General features: G+C 40.6%; 1 protein-coding gene across 1 annotated transcript in view; it reads right to left on the bottom strand.

Annotated features, from left to right (window-relative positions):
* Positions 1-18,418, bottom strand: part of NECAB1 (N-terminal EF-hand calcium binding protein 1) — a 301,490-nt gene that overhangs the window by 54,701 nt on the left and 228,371 nt on the right. The window contains exon 6 of the mRNA XM_077493000.1: positions 8,887-9,023. Within this exon, the coding sequence (XP_077349126.1) occupies positions 8,887-9,023 (137 nt within the window). The remainder of the gene's footprint in view (positions 1-8,886; positions 9,024-18,418) is intronic.

Below are 18,418 nucleotides of genomic sequence, written 5' to 3'. Positions count from 1 at the left end.
CCTTACATCAGGGTCCCCAGAGAGCCCCCTCCTTACATCAGGGTCCCCAGAGAGCCTCGCCTTACATCAGGATCCCCAAAGAGCCTCCCCTTACATCAGGGTCACCAGAGAGCCTCCCCTTACATCAGGGTCCCCAAAGAGCCCCTCTTACATCAGAGTCCCCAGAGATCATCCGCCTTACATCAGGGTCCCCACAGAGCCCCCCCCCCTTACATCCGGGTCCACAGAGAGCCTCTTTCTTACATCAGGTTCCCCAGAGAGCCTCCGGCTTACATCAGGGTCCCCAGAAAGAGGGCAAGTAGTGGGCCGGGACCCTGTGGTTGGGGACTCCTGGAGTGACTCTGGGCTATGGGCCCCAGATTAGGGGCTATAGCCCCAAAAGTTGTCGTCCCCCAGCGATGCCACTGCTGTCACTGAAACCGGCCCACTGAGCCATCGGCCCACCGGGAAACTCCCTATAGTCCCTATGGCCAGTACATGCCTGATCATTACACTGTGAAGTCATAAGCTGCGATTGTATACAAGTCACATAGGGGTTGATTTACTAAAGGCAAATTGTCTGTTCTCTTACTTAAGTGAATTTTTACTTTGTAAAGGAACTTTCCCTTAGCTTATTGGTTTGAAGTAAAGCTCTGCTGACTTTCATCACCCAATTTTATGCATGCAAACATCCTCTTTTTTTAAATTCCCTTCATGTGATTTGGTATTCTTTGCAAAAATAATTTTCACCACATTCACGTAGCTAAGTGGATTTCATTGTAAAGTGAAAATTCAGTTTGCAAAGTGAACATGTTTTACCTCTTTAGCAAATCTCCGTAGACTTGCATTGCACACATTTTTTAGCTAGATCAGATCTATAAGGTGGTTACTTACTTTCAGTCCCAAACCAGCTAGACCCATTTTTACTTGCTGCCTGCTAAGTAGAGGTATGAAAGTGCTCATGGTTTCTATGTACTAAGAGCAATCCTCCTAGTAATACAGGCATACCCAACTTTTAAGTACACAATGGAGTGTATTTAGTAAAGCTGGAAAGTGAAAAATCAGGCTCACTTCTGCATAGAATCCAATGAGCTTCCAGGTTTTATTACCAAAGCTTAATTGAACAAGCTGGGGTTAGAAGCTGATTGGTTTCTATGCAGAAGTGAGCCTGATTTTGCACTTTCCAGCTTTAGTAAATACACCCCATTGTGTACTTAAAAGTGGGGTATGCCTGTATGTAGCAGTGTTACCGATTTTGCAGTCATTGTTGAGGTTGATTCCTGGAGGTACTATAACCATAGTTCCCAATTGTTGCTAATTTGAGACCAAATACCTGTGTCCCTCTTTCTGGTCTTATTTGAATATCTCTATTCAAAATAAACAATTTTCCTACCAAAAGTCTTATGCTGCACTAAACTGTTAAGCCAATAACTGCATTTGTTATACCGAAAAGCCAAAATAAAGCACTTGTATGGTTAAGCAAATCATATTCTGCATACTAGATCTTTGTGGTCAGTGGAACTGGGAGCCCAACCTCTCCCTACATACTGTGTGCTAAAAGGTGTCCCTCTTTATAATTTCAGAAACTTGGGAGATATGGCTTTAAGTTCTTGTGATGTGACCCAAAAAGGACATTTTATTATTTCAGTCATAAAGCATTTACATGACACACACCTAAACCTGGCAGTGTTTTTCTACCATTAAAACCACATGAAATAAGTATAGCATTTGGGGCTTGGTTACATTATCTGTGGTGACCTGTGTTTTTCTGGATAAATGCATGTCACTGCTAGGGCACCTAGAAAACAATTGTTTTCTATGTGTCCTGTTTACACCACAATGCCGATACACGTCTGCATTTTTCTGCATAGTATTGGATGGCACCACACAGCACTGGTAGGCACCGGGTGTCACCACACAGCAGCACAATACACTGCACTGCTGTGCAGAGAAATTACTGAAGTGACACTTAAAAAAAAAAAAAAGTAAGCAGTGAGGTGCACTGAAACATGGATTGCACTGACACTAGTTTGCTGGGTACATATGATCATACTGGATCTGCTAATACCCCCTGTAAAATATTTACTGCTGCAGGGTGGCCACTCTGTGCGGAATCACGTATATATATATATGTGATTCTGCACTTCCGTGTTTTGGGAGCAAGCTTGCGTCGACAGTGGCTCGCACCTGCTGTGATTTTACACAGCAGGAACTGATCAGAAGGTCCCGTGGACCAAATGTTCCCTGGGACCTGCTGATCATTCAGTACTCTGACGAATGACAGTCTACCTATGTAAACAAGGCAGACTGTGATTCCATGAGTACAGAACACATGGATCCTGTGTTCCTGTGAAGCAGAAATACCAACCCAAGTCTTGAAGTAGTAAAAGCACCTTCCCTACAGTTAATAAGCCCTCCCTAGGCATAGTTTTGGGTATAGAATTGAGCCATTGGGGATGATGGCAGTTCTTATAATGAAGGAAGGAATTGCCTGCCGTTTGGTGCAATTTCTGGCATGACTATCCTTGCCAACAAAATAAAGCTCTAGGAAGGCCATTTTCTCCTTATCCATGACCGAAGTGAATGTCAAACCCATGTTGTTATTGTTACAGTGTGCTACAAAATGCGAAAATATAGATTAATTTCCATCCCAGATGATGATCACATCGTCAATATACCTGCCATAAAACACAATGTTGAACAAAAAGGGATTGTTGTGCCAGATGTGAGAGGATTCCCACTGTCCCATGGTGAGATTTGCATATAATGGCACAATATTTGCGCCCATAGCTGTTCCATTTACCTGTAGAAAAAACTCATCATCAAATTTTAAATAGTTATGAGTGAGGAAAATGACTATGTAACCTACTCATATCATATAGCGCTGCTCATATCCGTTAGTACTTATCACTTTATTCCACATGTCCCACAGTGGACAATAATATCTCATGCATTGTTTTTTGAGATGTGTATGTGTGTATGGGTACATGATTTTGCCCATGTGCATTTTTTGTGTGCATATACATCATTATATATGCTCCTTGCTTTATAGATTATCTTTTTATATGTTTTCCTTTTTCATATATATATATATATATATATATATATATATATATATATATATATATATATATATACACCCTGTTTCCCCTAAAATATGACCTAGCGTGATTGTCGACGATGGCTGCAATATAAGCCCTACCCCCCAAATAAGCCCTAGTTAAAGTCCTTCTATGTCTTATTCTCAGGGTAGGGCTTATTTTCGGGGAAAGAGGGTGGGGCTTATTTGGGGGTAGGGCTTATATTGCAGCCATCACCCACACTCACGCTAGGTCTTATTTTAGGGGAAACAGGGTATATATATATATTATCTACAACTTTTAAATATACTCCTTTTAATATATCTGTTAATGATTCCCTTTCTTAACCTGTACATTCAGTATAATACTATAGATCCACCGATGTATATTGTTCACCATTTTTTGTTTATTGTTGATGTACACATACGTGACGTGCCATCTAGCTGCTATGTTCCATCTGCATGCAGTGCTATTAGCTATTTGTGTGCGCATTACTCTTGCTGTTTTTGCATCATTTTGCCCTGTATTCAGTCTTTTGTTTTTCCTTTTGTGTGCCCAGTACGTTGTTTTTATATTTATCATGTCACTTTATAGGCTTGTATAAGCTTAGTGTTCCATTTTGTTCTAATGATGTCCACCCACAGTCCTGCCAAAAGCCCACCCACAGACCATAAGAAGCTCTGCTTAAAGGTAACCTGTCATTGCTTGAAGAAGGAACCAATTAGCTGTTCCGAAACGCATCATATGTCGATTACATCACTTCCGGCTTGCGGTCCACTGGTTGCTGGTCCTTTCCCAATGACGTCACTTCCGGGATTCGGTTATCACGCTGTCTCAGACAGCTCAGCTGTCTCCCCAGAATCCAGGGAGCTGTGGCTCTGCTGGCCACTTCAGAATATGTAGCCATAGAGTTACATCTTCGGATATCTTTGGGACTCCTTGGGACTACCAGAATGCCAGACCACCTGCAATATTATTAATATGATGTGCTCCTACTCATCTACCCTTTTGTAAGTGTTTTTAACCCCTTTGGGATACATAAAGTTTTACTTCTGCACATAGAGGCACCTTTTTTTCTTTCTATTTTATTTCCAAAGTCTGCTTTTCTCTTCAAGTGAAGTGCATGAAGACCCCTTTACATTTCAACATAGACTGATATCTGCTTGATCTGTTAATTAGAGCACCCTTATACACACTTTATCTGGTTTTAGAGCAGACAGTAAAAATTCTTTGTTTCTAGTGCAAAAAAAAAAAAAATAACTGCAGAGGTGATCAAATACCACCAAAAGAAAGCTCTATTTGTAGGAAAATGGGCATACATTTTATTTGGGTACATTGTTGCACGCCTGCCCAATTGTCAGTTAAAGCAACTCAGTGCCGTATTTCAAAAAATACCCTGGTCAGGAAGAAGGGTAAACCTTCCAGAGCTGAATTGGTTAAAAATAAATGTATTTTCAAGGTACAAACACACTACTTCCCCAGTTTGTATTTGATATTTGTATAATTTTAATACAGGTTTTTTTGATGATCTATTAGGAGCAGCATGCTCTGGAATACATAGCAGCACCTGCTGGTGCCCCAAAATCTGTCATTTGCAATGAAGTGCTAGTGACATTAGCATACATGATTGCTTTTAATCAGACTGAAACATTTTGTTGTCATTTACTTAATTGCAAATCTCTTCGCTTTCAGTTAGCTGATGTGTTAAGATAAAAAGATTAGAGTATTGGGGACATTTTTTAAGACGTGGTGGAGTACACAGTGCTCTGTGCATGTACAATAATACCACCTATTTACATCACTGCACTTTTTTACCACAAAGCATAGGATTTTTGATAACTGTAGTCAGTCAGTACATATAAAGTTACTATTCAGGTCAATTACCTAAACTTGCACGGTATTCCCATAGCACACCATTCTGGAATTCTACCTATTATGGGTGGTGTAATGACCAAGTACTGTATGTAGCACTGACCCCCGAAGGAGCTGCTGGTTTGATTTGGGTTTACCGTTACCTCACCTGCTTGTTTCTCCGTCTTGGGGATCCCGTGGCAAATGGCCCAAAGAATGTTGAAACTGACACTGAATCCTCTTTTGGGTTATTTATTTAGAAAAAACAAAGTCTCTTAATGGAGGATAGAGGGTTAGGGGTGAGTTCAGGTACTTAAATTGCAAGGTGAAAGTAATAAGAGAATCCAGAGAATAAAACTATTCCACATCTGGATTCAACAACCCCCGGATAGACCTCTCTCACTAGGTAAAGCAGCCGGTGGGATGCTCGGTAAAGTCTCTGCCACAGACTTGTGAGATGCACTTGAGCATTACTGAGGGATGTGGATACATTTAAAGAACTGACATACAGTACCAGTTTCTCTCAGCCGATCTGGCGATACCGTATGAGTGTTGATCCAGGTTGCATCCTTCAACTAAGTCTCCAGGCTCCTTCAGAGAAACCAGCCTTGTGCACGGTCTTCTCCAGAAAGAGTCCTCCCCTGGGGTTCTCCAGTTGCTGGGCCTCTCCCTTCTGATGAGACAGCACCGGAACATCCCTGGATCAGTAGGCCCCGAAATTCGCTTGGGCCTATCCCTTCAGTTGCATCGCCTTGGGCCAGCCAGCCCTGAGACACAGGATGCATAGTTCCGCACTCCAGGCCAGGAGGGCCATGGGGCTGGGTCAGGAGGACCACCAGAACCAAACAGACAGAAAATAATCCCCCGCCAACATGGCATTGGTACCTTAAATACCACCCCCCAGTATGCACAGCAGGAAAACACTCCCACTGGGATGGTTCTGAGAGATAAGTGGCATCCAATGCATCCAGCTAGACTGCGTTTCTACTCTTGCCGGCGATGGCAGCGGCACCTACGGTCAAGGAGAACCAAGTGCAACCCAGCTGGACTGGTACTGAAACCAGAAATTTTGAAAAATAATCCCAAAGCCCAACTGTGGCTTCAGACAACTTAACTTTACAAAAACAATAGCGCCTGCTCGTTAGGAGCCAGCGCTACATGTATATGACATCAGAACACTGACGTGACGTCATTAGAGCTTAAGTTTAGGTATAGCAATCTTTAGCAATTAGTTACATTGGCTCAGCTTGGATCAATTTAAATATGTATGTGCCATACCTCTGAGATCCGCCCGGGAAACTTGAAATCACTGTAGTAGGCAGCACTATTACAGTTATGCCACTAGATTCTGGGTCCTGTGCCGAGCAATCCCCCTGCTGCATTGTGAGCACAGGAGGTCGCTTGCAGCAGCCACTCGGCACAGGATTCGGAAGCTATTATCAATTACTATAAAAGGTCCATTGAATCAGGTGAGAGGACACCCAAAGGTGGGGAGAAGGGCACTAAGGTGTTTAGGAAGGGTTATAGTTTATGGCAGAGGTCAGCAACCTTTTTCCACTTAAGGGCCGGATTCAATGTATGTGAATGCATGGAGGGCCACATTCACCTGCTAATAAATGAAGATAATAATAATCCTAACATAGTAATTATAACAGTACAGGTTTACCTCACTTTAAGGTGCTTCACTAATACAAAGCCAGCTCACCCTGAGGGACCATGTGGCTGGGGATTCGGATTTTACTGCCCTTTCCCCCATCCTGGCACCCAAGGATGGCTTAAGCTAGCCCTGCCAGCCAGCATGGTCTGGAGATGGGGTTCCTGTCCCCAGGGAAAATGGGGTCCCTGCCCTAAGGGCAGATGGGGTCCCCATCCCTAGGGGAGAAGGGGACCACATCTCTAGAGGAGATGGTGATGGGGTCCCATCCACAGGGGTGATGGGATCCCTGTCCCTAAGTGAGAAGTGGTCACTGTCCCCAGGTGAGATGGAGTCCCTGTCACAAGGGAAGAAGGGGTCCCTGTCCCCAGGTGAGAGGGGTCCCTGTCCTCAGGTGAGAGGGGACCCTGTCCCCAGGGGAGAAGGGGCCCCTGTCCCCATGTGAGAAGGGATCCCTGTCCCCAGGGGAGATGGGGTCCCTGTACCTAGGTGAGAAGGAGTCCCTGTCCCCAGGCGAGAAGGGGTCCCTGTCCCCAGGGGGACTTTAATGTAATCGTCTGGACATGTGGCTACAGATTACTCCCGAAGGTGTTTAAATAGTTTGCTTTCTGCTTTCCCCTGCACACATTAAGGCATGGAATCCAAATGCAGGATTAGTATAGTACCCATAATTTGGGAGTCCCCTCCAGTCCCTACCAGCCGGGCCCGGTACAAGAGGGCTTGTGGTATCCCCTTGTTGGCAGCCCTGCATGGGGGGCATCAGGGCACATTACATTGGGGTGGGGCACAACACATGGAAGCAGGGCACATTTTGGGGCACACAGCAGGGCACATTACATGGGATCAGGGCACCTGGGATCAGAGCACTTTAACAGGATCAGGGCACATGGGATCAGAGCAAATGGGATCAGAGCACATGGAATCAGGGTACCCTAAAAGAGCTCAGTGCAAATGGCAGGGCAGTGGCCTTCTTCATTCGCAGAGCTAAGCAGATAAGCGGCTGTGATGAGTTTTATTATGCCACATTGTTCCCCGTGGCCCCCCTCCTGTTCATCCCAGAGAATGTTGCATATAAGCACCCGGGATGAACAGGAGGGGAGCAGGGGCCAGTTGGGAGCAGTGGTGCACAGCTACCTAAGCAGAGGCGCTTGCTTGTGTAGCTGTATATGAGTCAGCAGAGGGGATGCAATCTACCAGTCAACTGCCTTGGTTGATCGCCGCAGAACCCCTGGTTAACTCTTGCAGAAACGTAGGGTTCCGTGGAACCCCAGTTGAGAACACTGCTCTAGTCACATCAAATTAAATACCCTAAAAAAACGTATGGCCTTGTAAACTGGTGAAGTGATAAAGCAATCACAGCTTATAAAGGATTTTCAGCAAAGGGGTCTCCTCACTGGAGTGCACTTGGAAGTGTAGTCGCTGTAGATTCGATGGTGACATGCATGGACAATAAAAAACAGCATTTTAGCTTGCACATGATTGGATGATAGAAATTAGCAGAGCTTCCACTCATTTCTATCTTCCCCTCAGATCTACATAAACTGCACTTCCAAGTGCACTTGTAGTGCAAAGTGGACTTGCCTTAAGGCTCGGTTCACACAGGGGGCGACACGACTTGCCGTGCCGCGACCTCAGCGGTGACTTGCAAATGACTTCTGTATAGAAGTCAATGCAAGTCGCCCGAGGTCGCCCAAAAGTAGTACAGGAACCTTTTTTCTAAGTCGGAGCGACTCGAGTCGCTCCTCTTAGAACGGTTCCGTAGTACAGAACGGGGGCGACTTGTCAGGTCGCGGCACGGCAAGTCGTGTCGCCTCGTGTCGCCCCCTGTGTGAACCGAGCCTTAGTAAATAAACCCCAGGGGTGCTGCAGGCCTTCAGTGTCCTCTCAAAACTGAATTAACAAGTATGAAGGATGTTAGTAAAGACATTAAAATGTAAGGATAAACTATCCCTTTAAAAGATATAAAGTAGCCAAACACAAAATATGTTCACTTTTGGCTTTTAAAAATCATGAAGGTTGAATTTGGCATCTCCCCAAAGCAACCAATCAGATGCTTGCTTTGTTTGCTTGAGCTACAGTATAGTTATCACAACTGAAATATGACTAACTGCTATGGACAGCACTCCCTCTCCCCTCTCTTTTTACAGAACCCTACTGAGTATACAGACAGACATTTCTGTAAAAGTTGTAATGTTTTTGACAGAAAATTTGCACATTTCACACATAGTACAGATCAATTGGAGCAAAAGTGGATCTGAACCTAAATGATAAACAGATGTGAGCTCTATGAACTAGTACTTTTTGATGCTTTCCCAAACCCACCTTTCCTGGCGTGTCTGCTCCTCCGTAGTTTCCATGGCACATTCTAATGAGTTCTGGAGAGACTGCAGCTGGTTCAGTGTTTCCTTCAACAGAAAACGTGTCACAAACTGTTCCAGTTTTGAGGCATTCTGATATTGCTGAAATAAAGCAGAAATGTCACGTGTGAAAAATGTGGGTCTTCAGAACCTTGCCTTCATTGTACTTCATTGTAGTTTTCAAGATAAATCTATAATAGGAACTGAAACGAGCAGAACCAAAAAAAGAAAATTCATATGTAAAAATCGACCAGCTGAGATTCTCAAGAGGAAACAACATTTCCAAACCACGTTAATGGATTTCATAATGAGACATGAAAACTTGAACACCAGCTAAAGGAACATAACTGCCTCTTTACCAGCAATCATATAATGACCTCCACTATTTCAGGTAACTCTTTATTTCTTTTTTTTTTTTTTTTTGCTGAGTCAACAGTAATTACAGTGCCAACAACTAAAATTTGCACAAATGCAAGGATCAAAAGCCATACAAGAAACAAATAATACAAAACAAGTAGATCAATGCAGTTAAAAATAATTAAAGGAGAAGTACAGCCAAAGCTCGTTTGGCTGTAGTTCTCTTGTGGTTCACAGAAGTGCAGTTTGTTCTACACTCTGTCTGCTGACATCACAGAGCCAGTCCAGGCTGGGGAAATATCATGAACATATGGTCAGGATCCAACCAGAAGCCTGGACCGATACTTGGCCCAGCCGTTCCCCCCACCTCCACAGCCCAGCTTTCCAGTGAGCGTGGGGGGGGGGCTAGACATGTGCATTACGTTTTGTTCCGAATTTTCATTATGCGGACATTCGGATACATCCAAATTACTGAATTACAATGCTAACTAATTCAACCGAATTCGGACGAAATTCTAATCAAATTTGAAAAATGACAAATAGAATAAATTTGAATTTCGAATAGTATGAATTCAAATTTTTTAATTAATTAATTTTAAATTTGGATAGAAAACATTATAATAAAATAGAAAATAGACTAGAAAAACGATAGAACAGAATAGAATAGATTTTATTTTATTCTGTTCTATTGTTTTTCTAGTCTATTTTTTACATTCTATTAAAATCTTTTCTATTAAAGTCAAAATCATTATATACTAAATGTGAATTTCGGAAGATGGTTTTATATATATATATATATATATATCTATATATATATATATATATCTATATATATATATATATATCTATATATATATATATATATAGATATATATATATATATATATATATATAGATATATATATATATATATATATAATTATTTTTTTTTTCGACCTTTGAATTTCATATAGAATGAATTTGAATTTGAATAGAAAAGATTAGGATGGAAATAGCGACTAGACTAGAAAAAACAATAGAACAGAATAGAATATAGATACTATCTATTTCATTTTTAATTTCTTTTGCAGATTACTATTTGTTTCCATAAGATCTCCTGCAGACTATTAGCATCTATTTCATTTTTTGCAGATCTCCTGCAGACTATTAGTATCTATTTCGTTTTCTCACCAGATCTCCTGCAGACTATTAGCATCTATTTCTTTTTTGTTGCAGATCTCCTGTAGACTATTAACAGCCATTTCACTTCTTTTTTTTTTTTTGCAGATCTCCTGCAGACTGTTTGAATCAATTTCATTTTTTTTGCAGATTACTATTTATTTCCATCAGATCTCCTGCAGTATATTAACATCTATTTCATTTTTTGCAGATCTCCTGCAGACTATTAGCATCTATTTCATTTTTCTTTTCTTATTTTGCATTAGAGCGGCCATTTCCTTTATTTCAGCAGATCTCCTGCAGACTATTAGCATCTATTTCATTTATGAATGGAGGAACGGTATGAGGAAGAGACAACAAGAAAGACATCACCGCTTATATCTCTATACACAGGGAAATTGCTGCTAATAGTCTGCAGCAGACCAGCAAAAATAAATAAATAGATGCTTATAGTCTGCAGATCTGATGAGAAAATTAAATAGATACTAATAGTCTTCAGGAGATCTGCAAAAAAATTATATAAATGCTAATAGTCTGCAGGAGATCTGATGGAAATAAATAGTAATCTGAAAAAAAAATGAAATAGATGCTAATAGTTTGCAGGAGATCTGCTGAACTAAAGAAAATGGCTGTTCTAATGCAAAAATGAAATAGATTCTAACAGTCTGCAGGAGATCTGAAAAAAAAAGAAGTGAAATGGCTGTTAATAATCTACAGGAGATCTGCTAAAAAAGAAATAGATGCTAATAGTCTGCAGGAGATCTGGTGAGAAAACAAAATAGATACTAATAGTCTGCAGAAGATCTGCAAAAAAAATGAAATAGATGCTAATAGTCTGCAGGAGATCTTATTAAAACAAATGGTAATCTGCAAAAAAAAATTAAAATGAAATAGATAGTATCTATATTCTATTCTGCTCTATTGTTCTAGTCTATTCTCTATTTCTATTCTAATTTTTTCTATTCAAATTCAAATTAATTCTATACGAAATTTGAATGTCGGAAAGAAATATATATATTTATAACCATCTTCCAAAATTCGAATTTAGTATATAATGATTCAATTTTAATAGAAGAGATTTTAATATAATATAAAACAATAGACTAGAAAACCAATAGAACAGAACAGAATAACATATAATATATTCTATTCTGTTCTGTTCTATCGTTTTTCTAGTCTATTTTCTATTTTATTATAATCTTTTCTATCCAAATTTAAAATTAATTAATTAAAAAATTTGAGATCATACTATTCGAAATTCAAATTTATTCTATTCAAATTCGAATTTCAGAAGATGGTTGTATATTCTTTCTATTTTATTCTATTAAATTATATTTTTTTTCTATTCTGTTCTAATCTTTTCTATTTGAATTAGAAATTTTGGAAGATGGTTAGTTACTTATACTTACTTATATATATCTGTCACAACAACTTTTCATACTTGCAGTGTACCAGTGCAAAAAAAACCACACACATCTTATTTTATTTATATTTATGGTATCAATGAAGTTGTCAGCATGCCTGATTGAAGAAGTCACGGATATCGCAAGGCAAGTGCATATGCTGTATGTCATTGTCCACTTGCCTCAAGTTGTGTATTGTATTTGTCCACTTGCCACGTCACCTGCCCCAAGTTGTGTATTGTCCACTTTCCACGTCACCTGCCACAAGTTGTGTATTGTCCACTTGCCACGACACCTGCCACGAGTGCCACGTGACCTGCACGAGTGCCATGTGATCGGCCACGAGTGCCACGTGACCTGACATGAGTGCCATGTGACCGGCCATGAGTGCCACGTGACCAAGTTGTGGGTCCACTTGCCACGTCACCTGCCACCAAGTGACCCCAGATATGGGCAATATGCCAAGTACTTTTCTGCAGCAGAGAATGACATTTTGCAACCCAACTTTGGGGCCACATATCTCGCGGCCACTTATAGCTAGAAACACCAAATTTGGTATGCAAACACAATTGAACTAGCACTACAACATCTCCAAATCTCCCAAGATACATGGCCCTAAAGTCGGGTCACAAAATATTTTCGAATCCGGTTGAATAATTTCGAATCATGTTGAAATCATTTAGAATCCGGTAGAAGTATTTTCGAATTTGGTTGAAATATTTTGGAATGCGACTGATTTTTCGAATTCGGTAGAAAACGAAACGAAATCCGAAAACAAATTTAACGAATATAACTAAACAAAATTAATTAATGAATTAAAACTAAACTAAACTAAACAAATTTTTTCCTTTTGCACATGTCTAGGGGGGCCCAGAGCAGAGAGAGGTGACTGACAGTCACCCCAGTTCTCTGCTCTCAGAGCACTGAGAATTGAGCGATTAGTAATGTTTGATCGCTCAGTTCTCAGTCTTAGAGCCGGCGGGGGATAGCTGCAGCATCGGACCATCCACCTAGTTAAGTATGATTTCTAAACTCTTTCTTTATAATAATAATTTTTCTTCTTTTTCATGCAGGTAAATAATGGATGCTAAGCAGAAGCAACATGCTGTCATTGATACATCATTGATTCACGACAACATTGATAGAGCAATGTTTTTCATTGGTGGCTCTTATCAATGGTGTCATCTCCATAAAAATTATGTAGCCTTCTGTGGATGCTGGTCAGCCTGCACCCTTTCTTCATGAAGAACTCATTGACTGTACCGTTCTTCATGAAGAACTCATTGACTGTACCTTTCTTCATGAAGAACTCATTGACTGTACCTTTCTTCATGAAGAACTCATTGACTGTACCTTTCTTCATGAAGAACTCAATGACTGTACCTTTCTTCATGAAGAACTCAATGACTGTACCTTTCTTCATGAAGAACTCATTGACTGTACCTTTCTTCATGAAGAACTCATTGACTGTACCTTTCTTCATGAAGAACTCAATGACTGTACCTTTCTTCATGAAGAACTCATTGACTGTACCTTTCTTCATGAAAAACTCATTGACTGTACCTTTCTTCATGAAAAACTCATTGACTGTACCTTTCTTCATGAAGAACTCATTGACTGTACCTTTCTTCATGAAGAACTCATTGACTGTACCTTTCTTCATGAAGAACTCAATGACTGTACCTTTCTTCATGAAGAACTCAATGACTGTACCTTTCTTCATGAAGAACTCAATGACTGTACCTTGCTTCTGCCTGGAAACCATTATTTAGCTGCAATAAAAAAAGTGCAAAGTAGAAAAAGAGTTACTATAGAGGAAGAGTTACTCTGCTAACATGTGAAATTTGAATGACCTATGCAAGAGTTATGTATAAAGTTAGGTTCACTTTTGCATCACTTTTGGTACAACCCTCGTATTTCTAAACCTATTTACAAAAAATGTATTTAAACTGTAAAGAGGTACTATTGCCTTACTTATACAGGGCAAGGTGACAGTGTCTCTGCAAAGGACATTACTTGACCACTGTATACTTGCTTTTTGAATCAGGTCATTTTTATTAAACATATTTTTTTTCACTTTAAAACAAAACTTGAACACAGAAAGCATTTCCACAAAACGTGGAGATACAAGAAAAACATACAAAGTAAAAGAAAATATTAGATTCAAGTAGATGATGCGACTTCCAAAACAAGTCATATCCTTCAAATAAGAGCTTCCAATACAGTGATGGGTATGTAGTGACGAATTGTACATTTCTTACCAATGATAGGTCAGGACAGTAAGGTATACATTAAATTGTTATCATGCCAGAACACAATATGACCACCATATACTTATCTGCACTCTCTCGAGGCTCCTGGCATCCCTGCAGCCAGTGTTGGCATCAACTGTTTTGACAACTCAACAATGATGGGAAACCCTTACGCCCTGTACACACGGTCGGACTTTCCAACGGAAAATGTGCGATCAGACTGTGTTGTTGGAAATTCCGATCGTGTGTGGGCTCCATCGGACTTTTTCCGTCGGAATTTCTGACACACAAAGTTTGAGATCTGGATCTAAAATTTTCCGACAACAAAATCCGATCGTTTAAATTTCAATCGTGTGTAGACAAAGTGCCACGCCTGCTCAGAATAAATTATGAGACAAAAGCTATTGGCTACTGGCCTCTTTATAGTCCTGTCATACGTGTTGTACGTCACCACATTCTGAAACAATCGGATTTTCCGACAACTTTGTGCGACCCTGTGTATGCAAGACAAGTTTGGGCCAAAATCTGTCGGAAAAAATCTGACGGATTTTGTCGTTGGAATGTCCGACCATGTGTACAAAGCATAAGTCATATGACAGTGCTTGGACCTAACAACCAGTGTAATTTCACTGACAAATTAACACTATTTTAGCTAACAAAAATACAACTAAATCTAAGACAATTCAGATGACTAAAATACAACTAAAACTAAAATGGCATTTCAGTCAAAAGACCATGACTAAGGCCTGGTTCACACCTTTGCAGGTTTCAGTTTGCATATTCAGACGCAATTTACATTTTTCAATATATGTTTTTGATCCATTGAAGTCTATGGAACCAAAAACCAGAAAAAAGTCCCTGGCCCTTTCCATAAAATGCATTGATGTGAACATGACCCATAGAAAACCATGGTAAATGGACTGTAGTGTGTTTCTGCCAAACTGAAAACACACAAAAAATGCATAGGTTTCAACCAGGCCTAAAATTAAATCGAAATTTGATGTCAAAATTAACACTGGTTATGTCACAACGGCTAAATCTGTGTCAGTAGTGCATGTTCACACCTCAATACCATAAATAATGAAAAACATGTTATTAGATTTTTACTCCAGGAGTATATAATAAGTTTGAAAATTCTAGAGAAATGCTTAAAAATGCATTACAATTTAACTTATTCGATTTTGTTGACTAAAATTATTTTAGTCAACTAAAATGTACTGGACTAGTGGACTAAAATACGACCAAAACTAAAACATTTCAGATAACTAAAATATGACTAAAGCTAAAAGGGCATTTTAGTTAAAAGTCTATGACTAAAACTAAATCAAAATTTGGTACTAATCTTTCTTAATCCCCTCACAGTTCTTTAGTAAACTAAATATATCCAGGTAGGGATTAGACCTTCTTTGAATATCTTAACCTCTTCGCAGCAGAGCTCGCCAGCTTTTTATTAACCACTTAAGCCCCGGACCAATTTGCAGCCAAAGGACCAGGCCCCTTTTTGCGATTCGGCACTGTGTCGCTTTAACTGACAATTGCGCGGTCATGCGACGTCGCTGCCAAAGAAAATTGGCGTCCTTTTTTCCCCACAAATAGAGCTTTCTTTTGGTGGTATTTGATCACCTCTGCGGTTTTTATTTTTTGCGCTATAAACAAAAATAGAGTGGCAATTTTTAAAAAAAAATGCAATATTTTTTACTTTTTGCTATAATAAATATCCCCCAAAAATATATATAAAAAATATTTTTTCCTCAGTTTAGGCCGATACGTATTCTTCTATATATTTTTGGTAAAAAAAATCGCAATTACCAATTATTGATTGGTTTGCACAAAAATTATAGTGTTTACAAAATAGGGGATAGTTTTATAGCATTTTTGTTAATACAGTGGTGTGAAAAAGTGTTTGCCCCCTTCCTCATTTCCTGTTCCTTTGCATGTTTGTCACACTTAAGTGTTTCGGAACATCAAACCAATTTAAACAATAGTCAAGGACAACACAAGTAAACACAAAATGCAATTTGTAAATGAAGGTGTTTATTATTAAAGGTGAAAAAAAATCCAAACCATCATGGCCCTGTGTGAAAAAGTGATTGCCCCCCTTGTTAAAACATACTATAACTGTGGTTGTCCACACCTGAGTTCAATTTCTCTAGCCACACCCAGGCCTGATTATTGCCACACCTGTTCACAATCAAGGCATCACTTAAATAGGAGCTGCTTGACACAGTAAGGTCCACCAGAAAATCCTTAAAAGCTACACATCATGCCGAGACCCAAAGAAATTCAGGAACAATTGAGAAAGAAAGTAATTGAGATCTATCAGTCTGGAAAGGGTTATAAAGCCATTTCCAAAGCTTTGGGAATCCAGCGAACCACAGTGAGAGCCATTATCCACAAATGGCGAAGACATGGAACAGTGGTAACCCTTCCCAGGAGTGGCCGGCCGCCCAAAATTACCCCAAGAGCGCAGCGACGACTCATCCAAGAGGTCACAAAAGACCCCACAACAACGTCCAAGGAACTGCAGGCCTCACTTGCCTCAGTTAAGGTCAGCGTTCATGCCTCCACCATCAGGAAAAGACTGGGCAAAAATGGCCTGCATGGCAGAGTTCCAAGGAGAAAACCACTGCTGAGCAAAAAGAACATCAAAGCTCGTCTCAATTTCTCCACAACACATCTTGATGATCCCCAAGACTTTTGGGACAACATTCTGTGGACCGATGAGACAAAAGTGGAACTCTTTGGAAGATGTGTGTCCAAGTATATCTGGCGTAGAAGGAACACTGCATTTCATAAAAAGAACATTATACCAACAGTAAAATATGGTGGTGGTAGTGTGATGGTCTGGGGCTGTTTTGCTGCTTCAGGACCTGGAAGACTTGCCGTGATAAAAGGAACTATGAATTCTGCTGTCTACCAAGAGATCCTGAAGGAGAAGGTCCGACCATCTGTTCGTGTACTCAAGCTGAAACGAACTTGGGTTCTGCAGCAGGACAATGATTCTAAACACACCAGCAAGTCCACCAACGAATGGCTGAAGAAAAACAAAATGAAGACTTTGGAGTGGCCTAGCCAAAGTCCTGACCTGAATCCTATTGAGATGTTGTGGTATGACCTTAAAAAGGCCGTTCATGCTCGAAAACCCTCTAATGTAACTGAATTAGGACAATTCTGCAAAGATGAGTGGGCCAAAATTCCTCCAGGACGCTGTAAAAGCCTCATTGCACGTTATCGCAAACGCTTGGTTGCAGTTGTTGCTGCTAAGGGTGGCCCAACCAGTTATTAGGTTTAGGGGGCAATCACTTTTTCACACAGGGCCATGATGGTTTGGATTTTTTTTCACCTTTAATAATAAACACCTTCATTTACAAATTGCATTTTGTGTTTACTTGTGTTGTCCTTGACTATTGTTTAAATTGGTTTGATGTTCCGAAACACTTAAGTGTGACAAACATGCAAAGGAACAGGAAATGAGGAAGGGGGCAAACACTTTTTCACACCACTGTATATATTTTTTTACTAGTAATGACGGCGATCAGCGATTTTTATTGTGACTGCGACATTATGGCAGACACATCGGACATTTTTGACACATTTTTGGGACCACTGTCAGATATACAGAAATCAATGCTATTTAAATGCATTGATTCCTTTGTAAATGACACCGGCAGTGAAGGAGTTAACCACTAGGGGGCAATTTAGTGTTATGTATGACGTTATGTGTTTTTTTTTTTATCGTAGGGGGGTGTGGCCTGGCATGTGACGTCACTGATCGTCCTTCCCTATAAAAGGGAAGAGACGATCATGACAGCCACACAGGGAAGCACGGGGAGAGGTTTGTTTACACAGACCTCTCCTCGTTCTTCAGCTCTGTGACCCGATTGCAGGACACCAGCGGCGATCAGGTCTGCTGGTCGCACGGCCACGGTCACGGAGCACAGGACCGGGTCGGGAGCGTGCCGCCACAGCTGGGCACTTAAAGAATCACGTACATCTACGTAATTGTGCCCAGCCGTGCCATTCTGCCGACGTACATGGGCATGAGGCGGCCCTTAAGTGGTTAAGAGGTTTATGATGCCGGGAGGAGGAGTGTTGCTTAAGATCACGTGACCGCCGTGATTGGCTGTCATGTGATCCCAAAAGCTTTTGGTTAGGCGCCAGTAACTATGCCGGGAGCGAGCAGCACACATGCTTTCAGCACAGCTGTATTGACAGCTATTAACGCAAATATGCAGCCTTTCGGCGCCATATTTGCATGTGGCTAGCGCCAAGGGGTAAAGGGTTGGTTCAGCTTTTTACAAAACAGGATAGGTGAACTAACTTGAAA

This window comes from Lithobates pipiens, unplaced genomic scaffold (genome assembly GCF_037356315.1).
Source record: "Lithobates pipiens isolate NorthernLeopardFrog02 unplaced genomic scaffold, aLitPip1_a1.2 Scaffold_19, whole genome shotgun sequence".
In the NCBI taxonomy this organism is placed as follows: domain Eukaryota; kingdom Metazoa; phylum Chordata; class Amphibia; order Anura; family Ranidae; genus Lithobates; species Lithobates pipiens.
Note: the sequence above shows the minus strand (reverse complement) of the source record. Positions and strands in the feature narration are given on the sequence as shown.